General features: G+C 35.7%; 2 protein-coding genes across 2 annotated transcripts in view; both read left to right on the top strand.

The window, feature by feature from the left end:
- The first annotated feature begins 221 nt into the window (after positions 1–221).
- LOC101739347 (GTP-binding protein Rit2) lies at positions 222–19143 on the top strand. The gene is made up of 5 exons (XM_038017835.2): positions 222–612; positions 2091–2164; positions 2836–3030; positions 4300–4440; positions 9220–19143. The coding sequence occupies exons 1-5, from the start codon at positions 471–473 to the stop codon at positions 9337–9339; spliced, it is 672 nt and encodes a 223-aa protein (XP_037873763.1). The 5' UTR covers positions 222–470; the 3' UTR covers positions 9340–19143.
- A 3577-nt stretch (positions 19144–22720) lies between these two features.
- The window catches only part of LOC101739209 (receptor-type guanylate cyclase gcy-28), a 59642-nt gene continuing 57630 nt past the window's right edge, over positions 22721–24732 (top strand). Inside the window, exon 1 of the mRNA XM_021351008.3 lies at positions 22721–23238. Within this exon, the coding sequence (XP_021206683.1) occupies positions 23009–23238 (230 nt within the window). The 5' untranslated portion in view covers positions 22721–23008. The remainder of the gene's footprint in view (positions 23239–24732) is intronic.

The following is a 24732-nucleotide window of genomic DNA, read 5'->3' as shown; positions in this document are numbered from 1 at the left end:
ATCTCACTGAAAAGTAGGCTAGCATTTTGTTCTAATTTTTTTACGATTAAGTATCTCTTTTGCGGTATCATCATTAAGAGTTTAGAGTTTCGGCATTGTTATATGATGAAAATATTTAAGCCGTCATTTTCAAATCCTATAGAAAAAAAACAAAAAATCATTAATCATTCATGTCAATCAATGACAATCAGAGATAAAAAACAATGACAATTAAATGTCAATTGTAAATTTGTCAAAGTCAATTGCTCCCAATTTTCAATCAGCTGTCGGTTTTGTCGTGATAAATGACTAGTAACAAAATTAAACAAAATGCGTTGTGGTGAATGAAAGTGTATTTGTTCCGTGGGCTGCTGGTCGAATAGCTAAGCTTCAGAGCGTTAGTTGTATCGCGGGCTGCTCTATGCGGTGTGCGATGGCGTTGCGTGGGGAGTAGGGGCGGGCGCGGTTCGGAGGAGCAGGCATGCGGCGGTATGGCGGGCGAGGCTGCGGGCACGTCGCGAGGGTTGCGCGTATACAAGATCGTGGTACTGGGCGACGGCGGGGTCGGCAAGTCTGCGGTCACACTCCAGTTCGTCAGCCACAGTTTTTTGGACTACCATGACCCAACCATAGGTATTAGCGAAAATAACAAAAATAATCAATATCCATTAAATAACAAAAAAATTCAAGGGCTTTAGTGATCAGTTTAAGAAATTGCAAATTAAACAGTCACCAGTCTCTATTGTTAATATACTTATTAATATAAGGTTACTATGTAATGTGATTGCTAAAAAAATTTATTCCAGATAAAGGCCAGCAAAAACTTTAATTATTATGTAAAAAAATAGTTTTTCCTTGCCGTCAATGAGTTGATGCGTGTTTACATAGTATGAAATACAGCCCCATATTAATGTAGCTACCATGTTATATTGACTATTCTTTATGCACCATTTAGAGGCCATCTACCATTTGAACTGGAATGCATGATTGTTTCATTGCAATAATAGACAGCATGTTAGCTTATGTCATACCACCTCAATACATTTTCTGTATGTGGCATATGTCATAGCACCAATCACTTCAGTATCTCACCATTCAAGTTGATTTTCAACTATTTTAATAATATACTAGAACACTAGTGTAATATTTGGTTGCCCTTATTTTAAACAGAGAACATGAACAAATTTCACTGGGAGAGATAGTTTAATTCGTACTAAACTTAAAAAAATGCCAAATGTTCATTTTTTTAATTTCAGACTTAAAGTGAAAATGTTAGACACTCTATTTAATTATCCTCTGTTATAATAGTAATAATAATAGAGAACGAGACATCCAGACATCTGGCCTCAAACTAAAATTATGTGTACTATGGGAAATTGAGATGATTTTTATTCTATACAGTACGCTGTCGTAAGACATTCGACCGTAGTTTTGAGTACTTAAATTTAAGTTTCAATAATACACATATAGATAATACACACAAAGACATCATACATAATATATTAAATACATACAACTATAATAGAAATTGTAATTTTATATGAAAAAAAAGGAGTAGAAAGGATAATGAGCACCTTAAATATTTTAAGTTGAATACACTGTTAAAAAAACGAATCAAAGTACTGTGCACAGCGACATCAATAGATAAATACATTTTATAATAATACTCATGCTACTAAAATTTTTTTGTCACTGAATATGTTTTGTGTATCTACTGGAAAAACTATACAGTGTAAACTCTATGTAATGTCACTCAATTTAATGACAAATTCATAAAATGTTGAAACCACTTGGCTTTGGTTGGTTAAGCTGGCCTTCCATATAATGAAACAGTCTCTATAGAATTATACCCATTTTCAATAACCACAAAATTAGTAATTAAAATAAAGTAATTATAGAAGTTTTGGAAGCAGCTAAATTATTGGGAATGTACTTCTTTTATCACCAAGATGCCTCAATATTGCAAGATATAAATGCCAGTAGGTAAAAAATGTCACAAAATTACTGTTGCAGTCCATTCAGTGTTGTTGTATAGGGCTTACACTGTAAAAGTTTTGTAACACTGTAAAATTGTTATTTAAAATAATTTTAAATATTACTGTGATTCTCAGAGGACTCCTATCAACAACAAGCAGTAATTGATGGAGAACCAGCACTGCTGGACATTCTGGATACAGCTGGTCAGGTAATTACAATTTCTATTACCAAACACATATTATGACATAGTTTAATTACTTTTCTTTTACCACGACACTAAGAATTGCTTTGAAACAATATATCAATATCTCATTTGTATCTCTGTATTTGTATCTATAAATAATGATATTTAAACATAAGAATATTATAATATAGAATAATGTAATAATATCAAAATATATAAATTTCGAAGTCGGCGTGGCTTAAAGCATAAGACGTATGGTGCATTCCTATCTAGCAATGCAACAGTGTTTGAATACCGCAGGCAAGTGCGAATTTTCCTATTGAAATATATTACATATTTAACAAATGTTCACAATTTACTTCCTCAGTGGACGAATAACATCGTGTAATAAAAATCAAACCTGCAAATTTACAATTTGCATAGTTACTGGTGGCAGGACGTCTTATAAGTCCGCACGGGTAGGTACCACCGCGCTGCCTATTTCTGCCGTGAAGAAGTAATGCGTTTCGGTTTGAAGGGTGGGGTAGCCGTTGTAACTATACTGAGACCTTAGAACTTATATCTCAAGGTGGGTGGCGCATTTACGTTGCGGATGTCCATGGGCTCCAGTAACCACTTAACACCAGGTGGGCTGTGAGCTCGTCCACCCATCTAAGCAATAAAAAAAAGCCAATAAAAGCGTATTAAAAACCCAGGTGGAGTTCACTGCGATGCGGGAGCAGTACATGCGTTGCGGGGAAGGCTTTGTGCTGTGCTACTCGGTGACGGACCGGCGATCGTTCCGCGCTGCCGCCGAGTACAGGAGGCTGCTGGCGCAGGCGCGTCCCTCCGAGAGGCTCCCACTCGTGCTGGTTGGAAACAAACTTGACCTAGCTCCGAGACTTAGACAGGTGAATATTAAATATCCACGTATTATACACGTATTATTCACGTATTATCCGCGTATTATCCACGTATTATCCACGTATTATCCACGTATTATCCACGTGTTATTCATGTATTATCCACGTATTGTCCACGTATTATCCACGTATTATCTACGTATTATCCACGTATTATCCATGTATTATCCACGTATTACCCACGTATATTATGTACGTAGAAACTTTGTAAAACGTTGTTTTTTTTCGCTTAATACGCGACATTTATTTTAGTAATTAAAGATTCGTTTCATTTGGTATTAGCAAAAAAAATTGGATGTTTTTAATTGAACTTTATTTAACCCCTTCATTGCGGAACAGGCCCATCTTGAATTCCGCGGTACTTTCAGCTAGTGCGGACCGATTATTTCAAGTTTTTGTTAGAATTCGACAACTATATACTACAAATTGTATACAGTATGTTTACACAAAGTTTATAGCATTTTAATCTACCTTAGTGCTGGTGGGTTGAGAAAGACCTACCAGGCACTGGTGGGAATATCGTTGGGGCCGCATCGACCCGCCAACGACCCCATTGAAGGTTTATGATTTTACTGGCCGCAGCCAACGTGTTAAGTTTACTCCATTCAGATAGTTGACGAAGTTGTTTTTTTTAGTTTTTTTTCAAAATTTTCGTTTTTTAAATGGCTCTCCTGTAAAGTTCAAAAAATGTCGCTGAAACTGAATTGCCTTTCAAACCTTGATATACTATCGATATCGGTATTGAAACGTAAGAAAGAGACCGTAAAAGTAATTTTAATGTTGGCAATTATTTAGGAATAATATTGCACCTAGCACGTACAGAGACTTTTTGGCGGGAACGCGAGGAGTGAAGTTGTGTGATTTGTTTTGTTTTGTCTATTTAGTGTTTCTTCAGGTTTCAATGTGTAATAACGGTGGTTTATTAACTGTTTAGTAGCTGTGAAAGTGCACGAATGTGGGAAAATGAAACAAAGCTGCTGGACGTAACAAAAAGTCCACTGAAAAAATCTCAGTAAATGACCACCATTTTACTGAGATTACATTTCATCCCATATCGTCTCGTCTTATTTCATTTAATTTCAATTGATTAATGGCTCAAACTAATAATTTTCATTTCATTTAATTTCACTCCATATTATCATTTTTCATAAAAATAAGAATATAAATTAAAATAAAACACGACCTAAAGGTCTTAGTTACCAGGTCATAAAGTCCCTTAAAAAAAGCACGGGCAAAAAACAAATTGTTTATGTTAAGGTAACGACCGAGGAAGGCAAGGAGCTGGCCACACAGCTGGGGTGTCCGTTCTACGAGACTTCGGCGGCGCTAAGGCACTTCGTCGATGACGCATTCCACGCACTCGTCCGAGAGATACGGCGCCTAGAGAGACAGAGACAGGTGAATCCTTTTTTTTTTTCGTACCTAATCTGTTGGCCTTGAGAGGCCATTTCAGCGTAACCCTAACAACTAGGTGAGTTCACGGGGCTCAAACCTGACGACGTTGATAACACTAACCCTAGCAAGAGCCGTGCTTTGCAGAATCTACCATCGTATCGGAAACGCGACCCACTGAGAAGATCCGGCGAGAAACTCAGTGGGCTATGTCTATGGGTTAGTTTACTCAGTGCTTGAGGTACCTAAAAGCACCGTTATTGGATCAAGAGGATCCGAAATGACGTGTTTTGGGCGACGTCGACTGTTTACAATTCGGTCCGCAGGATCGGTAATGTGAATCGATAATTAACTCGTTGGGTGACAATGGTGAAATTTATCTCGTGTTTTCTTTATTATATCGAGGGCTGAAGACTATTTGGTTTAAGCGACATTTAGCTTAATACGCGACATTTTTCTTTGTAATTAAAGGTGCGTTTTAGTTGGGATTACCATCAATAGTTCGATGTTTTTAGAATAGAAGCTAGAATAAAACTGAGGGAGGTATTCGAAAACATGATAAATATCGAGGGGTGAAAGGCTATTTGATTCAAGCGACATTTTTGCAAATTTTAGTCTTTAAACCATTTAAAGATTAAAATTTAGAAAAACTATCATAACAAAAGAGATATTTGAATGTGTTAAGCTTAATCGAAGTTCAATTAAAAACACCGAGTTGTTGATGCTAATACCAAATAAAACGGACCTTTAATTGCAAAGATAAATTTACGCTGATGTCGCGTATTAAGCGAAATGTCGCTAGCTTTACACACCTCTATATATTATATGTATCTATATCTATCTATACTAATATATAAATAAAGTGGTTTTTACAGATGTTCCGTTATAACTACTGAACCATGCATCCGGTTGATTTGAAACTTGGTATCCATGTCGAAAATACATGTACATAATGGATAGGCTAATATTTATATGAATGTTGGACTCCTTAATAATAATGACAATAAATAATAATGTTAATTTTAAATGCCCAGCGGAGCGGGCAAGTACAGCTAGTGTACATATAGTACAGCTGTGTTTTATACCGTATGGTCCATGGGGAATGCTCTGAGGAATTATTCGAGATGATCGCCTCATCTTCTTTTTATCATCGCACCTCCCGCCATCGGAGCAGAGTTCATACATATGGAACCACTGCGTTCATCGACAGTGCGTTTCCAAAGATCTTTTCTGCCACGTACCATCCGGCTTTGGAATGAACTCCCCTCCACGGTGTTTTCCGAGCGCTATGACATGTCCTTCTTTAAAAGAGGCTTGTGGAGAGTATTAAGCGTTAGGCAGCGGCTTGGCTCTGCCCCTGGCATTGCTGACGTCCATGGGCGACGGTAACCACTCAGCATTAAGTGGGCCGTATGCTCGTTTGCCTACAAGGGCAATAAAAACATCCGTAATGTATAATTTTGTAATGCGAATTTAAAGGTTAGGAATTTTATAGCCATGCTCGATTTCGTGAGTCCCCTTACCGTACCTAGCCTTGATTCCCGCAGTGAACCAAAGGGAAGTGGGGGTGACTGAAAATCAGCACTGTTCGATTTATCGACGGCGACCACTTACCATCAGGTGGGCCGTATGCTCGTCTGCCTACAATGGCAATAAAAATAAAAAAACATATATATTTAAAATAAATTCTAGAAAATAACGAACGTTTTAATTTTTCTCCTAATCGCTCCGAACTGGAACGACTTTATTGATTCAGTTGCAAAACAGACGAGACTGGATTTGTTACGGTTGCCGGCAATTCGTATATCGCGCTGTGTACATTGCCGCTGAAAATAAACACGGATACATCAATAATTCGAATGTCACGGCTCGTTGCCATGGCAGCGTGTTGAGAATTTTGTCATCTATACTATAATATTATAAAGCTGAAGAGTTTGTTTGTTTGTTTGAACGCGTCAATCTCAGGAACTACTGGTCCGATTTCTTTCGAAATCTTCTCGAATTTTCTCGAAAAATTCTTTCACTGTTAGATAGCCCATTTATTGAGGAAGGCTATATAACATAACGCAAAGACCAATACAAACGTAGCACTAATAAATAATGTTTCAAAACTGGGGTTTTTTCCCTTTTGAGAGCTTCCGGAAACGGTTAAAGTTTCGCTAAAATAATGTAGGAATTATCAGAATCGGTTCAAGCATTCTCGAGAAATCGATGAATATACATTAATAAAAAATGGTGGTCTAATTGATAGCCTCCTATTTTGCAGTCGGTGAAAAAGCGTGATTTTGGATAAAAAAAATATTTTCACTTTCTACGTAAATGAAGTCACGGGCAAAATTTAGCGTTATGCCAAAGTAACTATTCCACGCGGACAAAGTCGTGGGCAAAAGCTATCATTTCATATTTTCGTTCGTCCGTTAGAAATCCTTAGTCTTCTATATACATTCATATATAAAAGTAGATGTGTGTAATGTGTATGTTCCTTATAGAGCCCGAAACGCCTGCCTTAGATGATTATTTTAGATTTTTTTAAGTTTAGTTTGGTAACGATCGGATCAAAGTCAAACTAAAGATCGGCTGGGCTACACATAGTCGCTAGTTATACATAGTGACAAGTCCCATTCATTCGCGAAGTAGCTGCTCTTGAGCCGTTAGGTCTCCTTCGGAGGCGCTAGGGCAGCCGTTAGCAAATTCCACCCCTCCTGGCTGAGCCTTTGCTCGCCCACCTGTCCTGGGGAAACAGGAAAAGCCTCCGGACCACCCGTAAACATTCAATCATAAAAAAAACAGTGATAATGATAAATTATTTTACTATTCGTGAAGATGATCCAGTTTCTTCTCATGCGATTTTCACCATTCATGCATCTTGTCATACGACCAAATCTGTAAAATTTACAAAAAATAAAATCAAACCCGCAAAGTAGCATTTCCATGTTTTTTTTTCTCCACCTAATCGTTGGTAGCCTAAGAGGCTATTCCAATTTCGCGCTGACTGATAGGTGAGCTCACGGGATCAAACTGTGAGAATTGCTAACACTAGCCCTAACAAGAGTAGTGCTTCGCTGAGTCTACTACCGGATCGGAATCGCGACCCACTGAGAAGATCCGACGAGAAACTCAGGTTGTGTCTATGTCTATGTCTATCGACGAGTTCGATAAGAACCGTGGTCGGTGCTTGAAGAACTTAAAAGCACCGAGAGTGAATCCGGGGGATCCGACAAGACATGTTTTGGGCGACGGCGGCTTTGCTTTGCCCTGTCGCCTGGATGGATATGTATTTCCATGTTTAATGGTGATGTCTTTATCTACTGCTAATTATTTGCGTTAGAAGTGATAAGAAGCGTTCAAGGTACGCTGTCTATAAATTGTAAAAAAAATCCAAAAGACATTTATTAAAAAAATGTGCAAAATAGGATGCGTTTTGAGATAAATAAACTAGTTGAATCTCGCCGCTTCACATGAAAGCAGTGCAAAGAAACGAATATACTTTCGCGACGATAAGACTTTGTTGTTTATTGTAAATTAGAAAAATGCAATCGATCGAGCACTTGTACAATTGTTTTTGGAAGTTCAAAGGAAAGGTTATTGGTTCAATTACTACCTGTTCATAGATTTAAGAAAACTGTCAAGGAACGTTTGTACAACAAGGCATATTATAAAGTTAAGGATTATCTACTAGATGGCACTACGTCGGAATGAGGCGTTCGATCCTGGCCTTTTTATTTTTCATTATTATTATTATTTTGTAATTGTGTTTTTTGACTTGTTTTTTCGTTTATTGCAAATATTGTTACTTATTTTTAAAAAAACTAAAATATTTGAGAAAAAACAAAAAAAAAGCCCGCTGAGTTTGTTTCGCCGGTTCTTCTCAGGACTGTGGCTTTTTTTGGAACCGGTGGTAGAGTTAACATTGTTATTTATATTTTGACATTCAACAATTGTGTTATACTGACATCTAAGTTGAAATAAGTGATTTTGAATTTGAATTTGAATTTGGTGTAGCGCTGTCAATTTAGGACAGAACGCGCACCAGCTTTTTATTTATTTATAACATTATGGGTGCTCATCATGCCCAACTGATGCTAAATGCTGTACATCGATATCACAACGTGGACAACTCCTCAAGTGTATAGAATTTCTGGTATAGTTTAACAATATATAGCTGGCAACCTGCAAACCGCATTATTGCTTCACAGTAGAAATATGTGGGCGGGACAAGTGGTACCTGCCGGTGCGGCTTACAATTCGCCCTTCTTATTCTTCTCAACCGTGTTACTCTTGGTAGAGTGGTCGTGGTTGTCATGTAGTGCTGGAGAGGGCAGACTTCATGCGTCTCACGATGTCCCGCCATCTTTTATTTTTTATTGTATAGATGGTTGGACGAGCTCACAGTCCACCTGGTGTTAAGTGGTTACCGGAGCCCATAGACATTTGCAACGTAAATGCCGCCACTCAACTTAAGATATGAGGTCACGGCTGCCCCACTCGTCAAATCGAAACGCATTACTGCTTCACGGCAGAAATAGGCAGGGTGGTGGTACCTACCCGTGCGTCCGCACACACAAGAGGTTCTACCTCCATGTCTCCCTGCTCGAGGCCATATTACTGCACTAATTTAGGGGACCTCCCACTGTAGTTGTAAGTTAGTCGGTTTATCGCATCGGTGACCTCCCGCGCGGTCTTGTACCATCCACTTGGCCATCGCCAACGATACGCCCTACCACCGGTCATTTCGTCGTGGTTTGATGTCTGAGATTAATTTTATAATGTCGTTTTGTGTTTCAGTCGTCAATAATGGGCGGGGTGTCGACCACGGGGGGTGGGCGGCGAAGGTGGCGCCGGCTCCGTAGCATTTTCGCCCTTGTCTTCCGCAGGAAGCGTAGACACCAGCACTCCTCGCCGTGAGCGTGCGTCATTCTCCAAACGGATACCGTCGCAAGCCGCGACTCGCGACCTCCCGTGACAGGCGACGAAGCCTCAATGATTTACATTTTTCAAGTTTCAGTTTTTCTAATAAATTAAAATCGACGAGATAGTCATTGTGATATATTTTCAGAAGTTGTACGGTTATAAAAAATAATTTTTTTTTTGTTAAATTGAGATTGTATTTACAGAGAAAAAAAATCGCCTAGTGAAATGTATGAGCAATATTAAAATTTGGTGCATATGTTATTTATTAGTCAACAGAAGTGTTCTTCAGATTTAATATATAAATTTAAAAAAAATATTATTATTTGAGTCTACCGAAAAGTTTTTGAGCGCATATGAAAAAAAACGAGAGTCTAAAAATTACGTACCGAGTATAAAGGATTCGTTATTTTATTTATCGGTGTTGCCATAATCTGAATGATGATTCGAGTGGCCATTTATGTGTTCTATAAAATTTTATGCATTTATAATTTTTAAAACAGGAATAAAATTGATAAGACAGTGTCTTTAATTTTACAGATTATACAATAAGGGAAAGAGAGAATTAAAAAAAAACGACTATATGACCACGAGTGTATTATGTGATAAACAAGCGTATGACAAAAAAAAACCTCACGCGTAATTCTCGTTGAGAAGTATTGAATTGAATTAACTTAGCTGTTAATGTAGGTGCCTGACCTTCAACGAATATGCCACAACCCTCTACCTCTAAATGATTCCTATATATAAAGTTAAATCGTCGTTTAGAACCTTCCTGTAGAATGTTTATCGTAGTTAAACTTTAAGGCCTACGAAATAAGACCCCTTTTTAATTGACAAAATTAATTTACTATACGACCAATTTAAAGAAAATTATCCACAGAATAATAATTGGTGGCAATGTAAAAAAATTATTCAGTGATTGATTGTCTTTGGAATTCTGATGGAATGTCAAAGGGATTTTTGCGAAGAACATGTAAACCGAAATTTGCTATAAATACAAGACACGTAAAAAATAATGTAATAGTAAAAATAATGAGGTAAATTGAATTCGCACGGATCGATACCGTCCTTCTACGTACTTCAATCGCGAAGCAGTTTGTCAAAATGTCGGCCGCTTCCAAAAAATAATTAAGTTTTTGATCTCGACTCTATGGCTTTTCATAAATTCATAACATTTGACAGCAAATTAAGAATGACAGAATGATGCGTTGAGCCTCATTGGTCGATTTCAATTCGCGATTGGTTACGTCACGGCTTATGACAAATGTTATTGGCTTAAAAAAGTTAATGTGTAGGTATCGAAGTAAAATTTATTATCTGTGGATAGTTTTCTTTATTCGATGTTGCGGTGTAATAAAAGCTACTTAGATTCTACATAGTGTTTCATCCCGCTCGCACCCCGTATTGCGAGAGTAGGATAGATGTCAGTAAGGGCCAATTACCGTATTTAGTGTTAGTACGAAAAGTGATTGAGATAATTTTTGAACTTAATAGTCATGCCTTAGTATCAGACTTAATTTTAGATTTTAATTGAAGTTGTACTTAAAAATATTTTACGAGAGAGTTATTTATTATGTTATTCGTTAATATTATTCGTGAAATGCGGTAGGAAAATGTGATTTGATAAAGGTTATGTGTTTTTTTTTGTTTTTGTTTTGTTCTGTGATTAAATGTTTGAGTTTTATCTAGGCGTTTACATAATGTTCAAGTTATTTTAATAGTTATCATTTATCGACGGTCCATACGTTTAAAAAGAAGAGTTTAAGTATTTTTATTTTTAAAATTGATTCACTCTATATATAAAATTGAAGATGACAATTCACGATACTATTTCCTTGACGAAAAGGGTGTTTAAAAAAACAACACTAAATTATGTGTTTATATTTAAACTTTAAAATTTACAACATAATATTTTTTTAGATTGAAGCGAGCCGTAGACATAATTAAGATTACTTTTATGGTTTAATCTCGTGTTTTTTTTATTGTCATTATATAATTTCCGATGTTTCCAATAGTTCACAATTTATGTGGTCACAGACGAGCAAAGTGTTTGTTCATATCGACGGAAGGAAGCGAAAATGTCGTAACTTGAAAAAGCCAACATTATACCAAAGCCATAAATCTATGTATTTATATTAATATAATCAGAAAGGCTTTAGATACCACACCATACCAATTTTCAATTTCTACAATATAAATATACTATCTATATACTCTATATATTATATGACATGAATTTTTGAAATAGTTTTAATGCTCTGTGTGCTTAGTGCGAGTTTTTTAACGTTCTCGATAGCGTAAAAGTTAACACCAATTTGTATGAAGTTGGAACAGCGCCCCTAGCGGCAAACGCAGGCAAAAGTTCCAACTCCATACAAATTTGAATAAAAAACTCGCAATAAGCACACTGGTGTAAAGTTGGCTTTTTCAGTTACAACTATTTCACTTTCTTCCGTCATTATTAGTAACCGCGCAATTAGTTTGCATAATACTCAAATGTCGGTGAATATTTATTTATAAATTTTCTTTGTACGAATGGACCGTCGATATTCATGCATAATACTAAAACAAAAAATAAAATGTAATTGAACTTAAAATAACGTACCTGATTCTTGTTAGATTCGCAAGCCACAGATCGCTGTGGGAATATTGATGATCTTGAACTGTTTTTTTATATATAAATACGATCTAAGCAAAAAATAAAAAAAATCGTAGGTCAATGACGTCATTAATACGGTAGCCTTAACACATTCGCTGCTATGTGTCCTACCGTCAATCAGTGCATGGGTAATTTTATTCCATTATCATATTTAAAACGTTCCTTGCCCCGGTACTGCTATGAGGGTTATCGGGGAACTAATCCAATCCCTGTAGTCTAAATTGACTTTTAGTTTTATGATCGATTGTTTGTCGTCAAACATCCAAGGCAATTATTGGTTGTCATTGGCAGTCAAGTCATGGATAGTGAAGTCAAGGATAGTCAAGTCATGGATAGTCAAGGTAGTCATTGTTGAGAAGGATTTGGTTTGGATAAGTCGTCGGTGCCGCGTACCTTGTAACCCTTGTAATAATTGCACTTAACACATTATACAATTCGTCTTCTCACATTAGAACTGTATAATCTCAAAACTTACTAGACTTTACAGGAGAGTGTTTTAATATTTTTAATATTAATCATCTTTGCAACATTCATTTTGTAGTTTTTACCAATTACATTATCTGTCTTTTAAAGTAAGATAAAATTATGTATTAATTTTGTTAATAGTAGTCAAAATATAGGTAAACTAAAAAAAAACAAAAAACTAAAATTAAAATACGCTTAAAACGCTCTTTTGACTGTATTTATGAGTAAAATACTGGTGATACCAAATGATTCTGCATATTAACTCAATTTCGAATATTTTTGGAAATTGTACACTTAATGCGAAAAGACGAAAATAAAATAAAATTTATACTTCACACACGGGTTAATGAACTCACGTCTCATCCGTTGTTAATTGGTTATCGAGGCTCAGATTTCAAAACGTCATAACTACCACTCACAACCACCATCGCCAACCGCCTTAAAGCCTAAAGTTGTGTGAGGACATTACTTAATACCTACTAACACATAACGCAGTGAACGTGTTAAGAATTAAAGTCCACATGACCAATGCTTGTTTTTTTGTTTTTCTTGTTCTTTCATGTTGAGTTTATTGAAAATGATAAATACGTTTTTCACGTTACCAATACGTTTAGATTTAGATGTAACAATTAGTATTGTACAAAAAACGAGGCCTCAGAAACATTTTTATGCTTAGTAAGGATGTCTTCCGCATCGTGGAATCCATAAGAGCAATAATAAATTATATATTGTAGTACGTATGTATGTATGTATACATTGAATATTTTGGAGTGTTTTTAATTTTTATTTAAATTCAGTTCCTTTTTACTTAATTCAAATATGTAAACAGATTTGAATAAATATCGTGCGTTCATATTAAGCAACCCTATTTCTATAAGTTGCAGTGGTAATTATTTATGGATCCGATCCTTACGTAAGGAACTGTATTTATTTATTCACAATTTCTTCGAATTACGAATTGAACGCGGCAGAAACCGCCGCGCCAGTCATGTTTCAATATTAAAAGTGAATGTAATATTGTCAAAAATAACATTGAAAATTGGTACGTGCAGATTGAAAATGAATGTTTTTGTGTAAAAAAAGGAACTGAATTTAATATGTTGAAATAACAATATTAATATTATATTTAATCGTATAGAGTTTATTGTAGATGTTTTATCCGTATAGATTTAAATGAACACGTCATATTGTCATTTTACAACAAAAAATGTTTCATACATTGTAAGGGGGTAATTTAATGGAAAGGTTTCATAAAAAAAAAAAACATGGCAGCTTTGCGAATTGTCTCCTATGGTTCAATATAATGAAATGAGAGTACAATTAAAATAAAAGGATTAGTGAGATGTACATATATAGACCTCTACGTTCATCTGTAAGACAGAAAACAGCAATAAATTTTTATTGAAAATTATAAAAAATATATTTATAATAATATATATATTTATTAGTGTCGTGATTGTGTGTGTGTGTGTGTGTTAAATATCGGGTATTTTACGTCATTTCGTGTTATGAAATGTTACATTATGTCATCTTTTAAATATATACAGTCTACATCGGTAGATAGCGGCTTTTTGGTAGGCAGGGGCTTGGCTCTGCCTTTGGTATTGCCATCACCATCAGGTGGACCGTGTGCTCGTCTCCCTACAATCTTCTTCTTTGTCTCCATCATATTCCACTAGGTGGGGTCGGCACAGCGAATTTTCCTATTCCATTCTCTTCTATCAGCCGTTATCTCAACACTCATTCCTTCTCTCTTATATCAAGTAATTATCAAATTTTGAAGATTTTCAGCCTTATAGTAAAAATAAAACACGGCTAAGTCATACCAAAGAGTTTGCTTACGACGAGCCGTGTTCGAATATTTTTACTGGTGGTAGGAATTCTTGTGAGTCCGCACGGGTAGGCACCACCACATGAAGCAATGAATTTCGGTTTGAAGGGTGGGGCAGTCGTTGTACTATACTGAGACCTTAGAACTCGTGTCAACAATGTGCGTGGCGGCATTTACGTTGTAGATGTCAATGAGCTCCGGTAACCACTTAACATCAGGTGGCCCGTGAGCTCGTTCATTAACATATGAAATAAAAAAATAAAATATAAATTACATTGACATTGTTCTATCTCTTTGAATGAAAAAGTAAAAATTGATTCAGCTTTAGTGGAGATTTGTGGAAAAATTTATAGGCGTACAACAATCGTGTTTCTGATTTATAGACAAGCTGAATAGACTGCTACGTCGTAGCACACAGAATATCCACAAACAACATCAGATCACTACTCTTGAGGCATCTATTCTATTTAATAAGTGTTCGTTAGATCTCTAATATATTTCTAGAAGGGAACCCCCCGATGAACAATAGTATCTCGAAAGAGAACACGCTGTATGTAATGCTTCATTTCATAACACGGTATCCGGTAACGTTTTGACTAAATGTATGGAGTTTACAATTGTATATTAGGTCGATACGCACAAATTTATAGTGTAGTGGTTTTTGAACGTGAGAATTGTTCGTATTTTTTCTGGAATTGTGATTTGTCGATGAAGATTGAAAAAAAGATGACATTGTTATTTAGACGAACTTAGGTTATTTGATAATCGGTTTGATAATAATTCGCCATTCATACACTCGAACTCTTCACATTTAACTAACGATATAAGATATATACGATACCGCACTAATGTATCCATCCTCAAAGAGCTCCAAATCAAACAAAGGCTTTCGTCGATTGTGCAATTGCGAATCCTTAATACGTTTGGACATATCATTCGTAATGAAAGCTCATTGGAACGTTTAGTGGTTCAAGGAAGAGTAGACGGTCAACGCTCCGCGGCCAATCATCCACAATGTGGACAGACTTGGTTAAGTTATCTACGAAGTGTTCCCTTACTGTACACGTACCGTCACAAATAGAGAGAGATGGAGAAGTCTCTCAAAAGCCAAAACCCAGCAATAAGACATACGTAACCACGACCACTCCGCCACGAGTGTACGACTGAGAAGAATAAGCTATATCATTTGACGATTCAGAAATTCTTGTAAAGTTAGTAAAATGGTTGAAGTTTTGACACATTGAATGAGAAGAATAAGCTATATCATTTGACGATTCAGAAATTCTTGTAAAGTTAGTAAAATGTTTGAAGTTTTGACACATTGAATGAGAAGAATAAGCTATATCATTTGACGATTCAGAAATTCTTGTAAAGTTAGTAAAATGGTTGAAGTTTTGACACATTGAATGAGAAGAATAAGCTATATCATTTGACGATTCAGAAATTCTTGTAAAGTTAATAAAATGGTTGAAGTTTTGACACATTGAATGAGAAGAATAAGCTATATCATTTGACGATTCAGAAATTCTTGTAAAGTTAGTAAAATGTTTGAAGTTTTGACACATTGAATGAGAAGAATAAGCTATATCATTTGACGATTCAGAAATTCTTGTAAAGTTAGTAAAATGGTTGAAGTTTTGACACATTGAATGAGAAGAATAAGCTATATCATTTGACGATTCAGAAATTCTTGTAAAGTTAGTAAAATGGTTGAAGTTTTGACACATTGAATGAGAAGAATAAGTTATATCATTTGACGATTCAGAAATTCTTGTAAAGTTAGTAAAATGGTTGAAGTTTTGACACATTGAATGAGAAGAATAAGCTATATCATTTGACGATTCAGAAAGTCTTGTAATAAAGTTAATAAAATGGTTGAAGTTTTGACACATTTGAATTGGAGGAAACTTAAACTACGCACTGTGTTGAATAATTAATGTAGCCACAATAAACTAGACGCTATATTGTATGGGGTTAGAGAGAGAAAGAGAGAGAGAGAATACACTTTATTGCACACCAACACAATTTACATAAAAAAAAAACAGTCAAAAAGCACATACATTTGTACATAACTGACTGAAAACTGGACGTTACTGATTGAAAACGAGACAAGGATTCGACAAATCACATTACCATGAAACTAATTTGGCAGGTTGTTACATAACTACAAGACAGTGTCAAAATAGGGTACTTGTCGTTTTTCGATGTATTTGTAAACGATTCGAGCTAAACTATTTAAAATTTAACGTCTATCTATAATCTTAGTAGACTTCAGATATACTGATTCAGGTTTCTGTACTTTACTGTAGCAATTTATAGTAAGCAAATTAATTAGAAAGTTTTGTTCTGCACTATTATCTACGTCATATAAATATCGACGCTTTAAAGGCAAACGTGACTAAGCGACAATGCGTGAACTTTACAGTAGACTAATTTAAAGTTGAAATACCTGATAAAAAATTATATTTTAACGAATCTAGCTGTAGGACTGAAATGATTTTAATAGACCTAGAAATCTTTTTTTTTGCTCATCGAATATGGTATTGTCCATCATTTATGTATAAAGCAGTTATTGTCGCTTAGTCACGTTTGCCTTTCAAGCGTCGATATGAACTTACAAAACGAAGCAATTATATATTTACATTTATGATATTATTGACATTTTTGAGTATTGCAAATTGCTCTGTATTTTTGAAGACGTAGTAGGTCTTGAATCAGTGTATCACGTGTGTTTCTAGCTTAAAAATTACAATATTGTTTGAATAAATTGCATATAAATTTAGAGTTCAAATTGGAACTGTAGATTCTAACTCTAGTCATGACCTTCCCGTAGTCGTTAGAATGATGTTTCATGTTAGCTTTCAAATTCATTTGTAAATTGAATTACAAAATATGTATTTTTCGTAGTGTATTTAGTAATAAAAACGATTTTAGAATTGTAATGGCAAATATATAGTCGATAGGTTTTTTTGGACAGATATAATTTTAACTGCTCACCACTGAAAAGTACATGGCGACAAGGCTCTTTATAGACATTATTAAATTATATATATTTTTTGCGTTACAACTATTCAGATAATAATAACTATACAATATTTTAAGATAGTTATATACATATTTTCCTTTTTTTTAAACAAATTACAGCCCTAGAGGCCAGTAATCTAGATAGGCATTGACTGATCAATCTTAGAGTCGCAGTCAATATCAACTTACTGATTGGTGAAAAGTACATTGCAACAAGGCTCTTTATAGACATTATTAAATTATATATATATATTTTGCGTGACAACTATTCAGATAATAATTACTATACAATATTTTAAGATACATAGTTGTATATTTTCCTTTTTTTTAAACAAATTACAGCCCTAGAGGCCAGTAATCTAGATAGTCATAGACTGATCGATCTTAGAGTCGCAGTCAACATCAACTTACTGATTACCTTTTATATTCGTTGTCTATGTACAATTTTAGATAACATTTCTGGGATCATCCAAACGAAACCTATGCAACCTTTTTCGCTCAAATTGTAAAGGAAAAAGAAATGACAAGATGGCGGCTTGATACGTTTATAAAGATCCTTGTCACACATTGCAGTAGAGTAGGAAAATTATAGAAATTATATTGATAACAGCAATCAATGAAACCAAAATGATCTCTGTCGAAATGTATCTACACTAAAAGATTTAAATTTTTGAAATTCGATTTACAAATGGATTGTATGTATATTGTGTTGTGTAGTGTTGTAGTGCGTGTTGGTATTTCGGAACCAAACCTCGATTATTAGCGTTGGCAACAATGTTCAGCTGGACTGGCCTAATTCGTAACGTATGTTGCCCCGTAGACTTTACGTAGGCTTAGAATATTAGTTAATAACTCGTTAATTTGTGAAATCAAAAGTTTTAGTTTAGTAATTATGGAACCCAGTTTTGAATATTATATAATTTTGTTGCCATATTAATTGTGTTTGAATATTTTTTCCCAGTTTTCGTACAGTGATATGTTGAGAATGACTCAGCTCTTAGAGAAATCGCATTGATCGTTATCCTTTACGATTATACCAATACAATTTGTTGGTTACGTGTATGGTATATGTCAGGATTATTTGCGGTTATTAATAGTCAATAATTAGCAGTGTAATGACTATGTTACCATAGGAACAAGTATTGCCAACAATTAAAATTATATATTAGATCAATACCAACATGCGCCTTTAAGTATAATTAAAATGATGGCAAAAGTAGGATCTTTGTGTACCAAAAATGTCTCCGTCAGAAAGCTATAAAGATTGGCGCCACTGTACAAAGAGGGAATTTCTTATTTTTCTCTCATTTGATTGGGAAGCTGAATAAACTAAATTAAACAAAGAAAATAGGATAATTGCTTACGTTAATTTCGTCATTAACTCTAGTCGTTAATATGTACAATATTTTAATTAAGAATATTTCAGTTGCATTATAATAGCTATGTTCATACTAAGCCCGAATAATAAAGTAAACTCATTAAAATTTTGTGATAGACATTTTTTGGGTTTGATTCCTATTTGAGATTCATAGCTGAAAGTTTTATTGTTATAAATAGACATATTATTATGTAAAATGTCTTTTTTTGTATTATTCCAAATATTAAAATGATTATATACTAAAAATCATTAATTATTGTTAAAAACCCATTATAAGTAATTTATAACTTTTTTTATTTCATAAATAATATGGTTATAATATATGTTGTACATTGTATAAATTATTTAACATCCTTTTTTAATTATTAAATATATTTTACTTAGGTTTATAAAATGATATGACTGTTTTGTTAAATTCTATTATATTTCTATTATATTCTATTTATTTTTATTTATTGCTAAAGTAGGTGGACTAGTTCACAGCCCACCTCGTGTTAAGCTGTCACCAGAGCCCATAATCATCTACCACGTTAACGCCGCCGCCCATATTGAAACTTGAGTTCCCTCACTTTAAACAGTGCAGTGGCCGTCCCACCCTTCAAGCCATTATTACTGAGCCGTTATAGATGTTAAGCGTATTGTTACTGCTTCACGGCAGGCCCACAAAACGCCCAGACGACCAGTAAGAGAAAACTCATATTAAAATTAGTGGTAAGTGATCATTTAAATCGCCGTTAAGTTCGTATGTTTGGCGTTTCTTATTGAGGTTATCAACGTAAACTAGTGGCATTTAGCTCACTGAGTTTCTCGATGGATCTTCTCAGTGGGTCGCGTTTCCGATCCGGTGGTAGATTCTGCGAACCACGGCTCTTGCTAGGGTTTGTGTTAGCAACAACGTCAGGTTTGAGCCCCGCGAGCTCACCTACTTGTTAGGGTTACGCTGAAATGACCTCTCAAGGCCAACAGATAAGGTAGGAAGAAAAACATGGTTTACCTGTCTCTGTCTCTCTAGGCGCCGTATCTCTCGGACGAGAGAGTTACGATGAGGTTACGAGGTTACGATGAGGAGAATAGGTAGAAAAAAAAAGGCATATTACTAACTAGCAACGGTGGGCAACTGGGCACAGCTGCTATGTTACACAATTGAGACTCACGACATTTCTCAAGGTGGGTGGCAGAATTCACCTTGTTGATATCTATGGGTTTTAGTAACTACTAGAAGGCCATGACAACGATAATTTTAAACTATTATTTATTATTTTATTAATTAAATGAATATTTAGCACAAGTACGACCTCGCGTGGAGTATTGCTCCCACCTCTGGGCCGGGGCTCCCAAATACCAGCTACTTCCATTTAACCCCACACATTAGAGGGCCGTTCGTATTGTCGATAATCCCATTCTCACGGATCGCTAGGAATCTCTGGATCAGATCTTTTTTGCCACGTACCATCTGGCTTTGAAATGAGTTCCCCTCTACGGTGTTTTTTATTTTATTGCTTATTTGCGTGAACGAGCTCACAGCCCACCTGATGTTAAGTGGTTACTGGAGCCCATAGACATCTACAACGTAAATGCGCCACACACCTTGAGATATAAGTTCTAAGGTCTCAGTATAGTCACAACGGCTACCCCACCCTTCAAACCGAAACGCATTACTGCTTCACGGCAGAAATAGGCGGGCCCGAGCCCTATGACATGTCCTTTCCTCAAACGAGTCTTGTGAAGAGTACTTAACGGTAGGCAGCGACTTGGCTCTGCCCTTGGTATTGCTGAAGTCCATGGGCGACGGTAACCACTCAGCATTAAGTGGGCCGTATGTTCGTTCGCCTACAAGGGCAATAACAAAAAATCCGTAACGTATAATTTTGTAATGCGAATTTAAAGGTTAGTGATTTTATAGCAATGCTCGATTTCGTGAACAAGTCCTCTTACTGTACCTAGCCTTGATTCCCGCAGTGAACCAAAGGGAAGTGGGGGTGATTGAAAATCAGCACTGTTCGGTTTATAGACTTTGAACAGCTTAAAAAAAAGCATTAGCTAAGCCACCTCCTTTTGCTGCTTTTTTTCTTTCCATTTTTTTTATCTAAATGTATTGATCTAAATCTGTGTAAAAGGCAATAAATGATTTTATTAATATTATCATTATATTATTATACTTGATCTATAATGGAGTATTTTTAAAACTAGCAGTCAGTTATTGACTAAAACTTTTTTAAGCGTAATTAAAAACAACCTATATCTCCAGTTTTAAAACCCAGTTTTTAATTTTTTCCAACAACAGACTATTTTTATAGACTGAGACTAAGTAGAATCATATTATCATCTGTTAAATGTCACATATGTGTCTACTTGATGGCTATAACGACAGCGGGCATCGTAAAATTAACGACGGTACTACCGGCACTTAAACGCACACACACTTTCGTCCCTATCGGATGTATCTTATAATATGTTTCAGCTCTGTTCAGCCGGCGCGACCTGTTTAATGGATATATCATGAACGTACAGGATCGTAAAAGAAAGGATTTCGGTAGCAATTCACGCCTTGTAATCGAGTCGTCAAATATCTTCGTAGGAGCTGGTGTGGACGTCATTATATATCAACGAATGTATGTGGAAAAAAAAGCGCTGCTTTCACATCATTTGCGTTGGTCGTATGCATTTTGGCCAGGGATTGTTGGCAGAGGGAGTTTGGCTTGGAATAGCACAGCCCCGTCTCCTTTCGTTAGTGTCAAAGGCGATTGAAGTTTGACCGGAGCGTCACACCGTAATCTCAATTGTATTGTATAAAGACTGTCTTTTATTTCACATTGGATCGAATGACAGCATCGCGATAGAAATAGGCGGGATGATTGTATCTACCCGTGCGGGATTAGAATAGCCCCTACCAACAATAAATCCCGGTTGGAGTCAGAGAATGCTGTTGCTTTTTCTCCTGTTGATCTTTAGTTGGATTTTACAACATCTGTGGAAAAAGATGGGGTGGTACTATTCTTTGGGATGTGTGGTGGTAAGGTTTGATTTTGGACATGAATGTTCACTGGTACACCACGTGTTATTATTGATAGCATCACTAAGTAATGGTAGGCTAAATAAGAAAGTTTTATTTTAAACTAGCTGACCCGGCAGACTTCGTAGTGCCTCAATCAATAAATAAAAGACCTAAACTTTTGTATAAAATAGACTTAAAACAAACAAAAGGAATCCGTCCGACGGGAGACACATCAAAGGAAAAACAAAATTGTTATTTTTATTTAATTCCGAGCATTTTCATATATATATATTTTTTTTTTTATTGCTTAGATGTGTGGACGAGCTCACAGCCCACCTGGTGTTAAGTGGTTACTGGAGCCCATAGACATCTACAACGTAAATGCGGCACACACTTTGAAATATAGTTCTAAGGTCTCAGTATTGTCACAACGGCTGCCCCACCCTTCAAACTGAAACACATTACTGCTTCACGGCAGAAATAGGCGGGGCGGTGGTACCTACCCGTGCGGACTCACAAGAGTGTCCTACCACCAGTAATTACGCAAATTATAATTTTGCGGGTTTGATTTTTATTACACGACGTTATTCCTTCACCGTGGAAGTCAATCGTGAACATTTGTTAAGTACGTATTTCATTAGAAAAATTGGTACCCGCCTGCGGGATTCGAACACCGGTGCATCGCTCGATACGAATGCACCGGATGTCTTATCCTTTAGGCCACGACGACTTCAAAACCTTTTCTTTTAAACCTTTTCTGGACTTCCACAAATAATTCAAGACCAAAATTAGCCAAATCGGTCCAGTCGTTCTCGAGTTTTAGCGAGACTAACGAACAGCAATTCATTTTTATATATATAGATATAGATGACATTAAGGCGTATTTATTAAATTTGTGAAAGAATTTCTGTTCATCATTGATCGTTTGAAAAATATTGGCGGGACCTGTTGCATACCCCTTACCCTGCCACTTCATATATATGTACTACAAGCATCGCGAAGTTTCTCTCAGTTAACGGCTCAAGCTCCACAGCGATGCCCGTCTGGTTGAACTCTGAAACGCGCGAAAATTAGTTATTTTTCGAAACCTTTAACTTTCCGACTTGCGTATAGGTTATAAATTATAATGTAATTGTTAATATGTAATTGTATGTAATTTTATTTGAAGCATTTTTAGATATTTGAACTTTATTCAGTGGGTATTAGTGATGAAACAAATGAAGATTTAGGAAAAATGTAATAATTTTGTATCGGGTCTCGTTTTCTTTATGGCTGTTGATTCATTTAAAGGCTTTTTTTGTTGTAAATATAATGAAGTGCTCTATAAAAATGATCATCTTTACGTGTGTATTGGTCTTGCCGATGTTGTCCGGTACGGTTTTAAACAAAACTGTATACAAAATAGGGGTCTTAATGGCCTCTCGGTTGGACTCGCCTTTTGACTTGGAAAGATGTGGACCGGCTGTGGACCTGGGACTTAAGAAAGTGAATGAAAAGTTTCTCTCGCATCACGGAATTGAGTTGGAGAAGGTTCAAGGAAGGTATTATATTTTTAAATCTCTTTTTACATTAGTTTCTTTAACAATTTATTGTTAGCCTACGCAAGCAGGAAAGTCGCAGTTGTGATTTATGTTTATATTTCAGTTTTAGAGTTATTCAATTCACTTTACGAGTTGTTGCCCAATGCTGAACTTATGTTGAAGTATATTATAATTTTAATCGAGGGTTTTTACAATGACATAGAAAGATCGAAAATCTGCAGCATAAATAAAACAACACAAAATGCGACTCCAATGTTTTCTCAATGCTTATTTGTTTAGCCATTGTGGGTAGAGTGAAAAACGTAATGAAAAATCTAGTAAGTCTGAATTTAGAAAATATTATACATCTTGATATTTATTTATTCTATCTGTGTATATGTTATTAAGCCCCCCAAACGACTGGACCGATTTTGATGATTATTTTGTGGATTCGAAAATGGTTTAGTGATTTTTACAAATCGGTCTACTACAAAAAACATATACACATAAAGTATATACATATATTTTATAACGAAAGTTTAAAATTTTCTGATTAAGACATGTATACATGACAATGTCTGTCAGCTATATAATTATAAAAACTAATGAAAACGATAATTTTTAAATTACGCATTAAGCACGCAATGAGTACTAGTTCTGTGGCGAATCAGTCAAGCGTCCCGGTTTAAAGGCTAAGACATATTCAATACAGTTAAGATTCGACCTCATGCCTGATGAGTGGCATTCACATTGAGAATTGTACAGGTAACAACATAATATCAGACGAGTCGTGACTTTGTCTACCTATCTTCCTACCTAATTAACTAATTTATTTACCTACCTTATTACGTTACAAATATTAAATTTCATATATAATAAAATTATACAGTAACAAGGAATGGTAAGTACACAAGAAATTTCATCATAAACAGATTCAGGAAGAATAAATAACTCGTACTTAATGAGGAATTTAATATTTGCATATTCCTCCTGTGTTATGCGTTTTAAGCATTTTTGTCTGAAGCAATTTCAAATTAAGTAAAAAGCTTCATTTTATTCTTTATTGTTGTAATGAGACAGAAAAGCCGATCTAATGGTATCATAGCCCATCATAACGTAAGTTTTTTTTATTTTTTTTATTGCTTACATGGTTATACGAGCTCACAGCCCACCTGGTGTTAAGTGGTTACTGGAGCCCATAGACATCTATAACGTAAATGCGCCACCCACCTTGAGATATAAGTTCTAAGGTCTCAAGTATAGTGACAACGACTGTCCCACCCTTCAAACTGAAACGCACTACTGCTTCAAAGCAGAAATAGGCAGGGCGGTGGTACCTACCCGTGCGGACTCACAAGACGTCCTACCACCAGTAAAGCAGACCATGGGCCCAAGGATATTTTTGGGGCCCTATTTGCGGGTTACCATGTGCTATTAGCCCACTGAGTTTCTCGCCCGATCTTCTCAGTGGGTCGCGTTTCCGATCCGGTGGTAGATTCTGCGAAGCACGGCTCT

This window comes from Bombyx mori, chromosome 19 (genome assembly GCF_030269925.1).
Source record: "Bombyx mori chromosome 19, ASM3026992v2".
NCBI classification, from domain to species: domain Eukaryota; kingdom Metazoa; phylum Arthropoda; class Insecta; order Lepidoptera; family Bombycidae; genus Bombyx; species Bombyx mori.
Note: the sequence above shows the minus strand (reverse complement) of the source record. Positions and strands in the feature narration are given on the sequence as shown.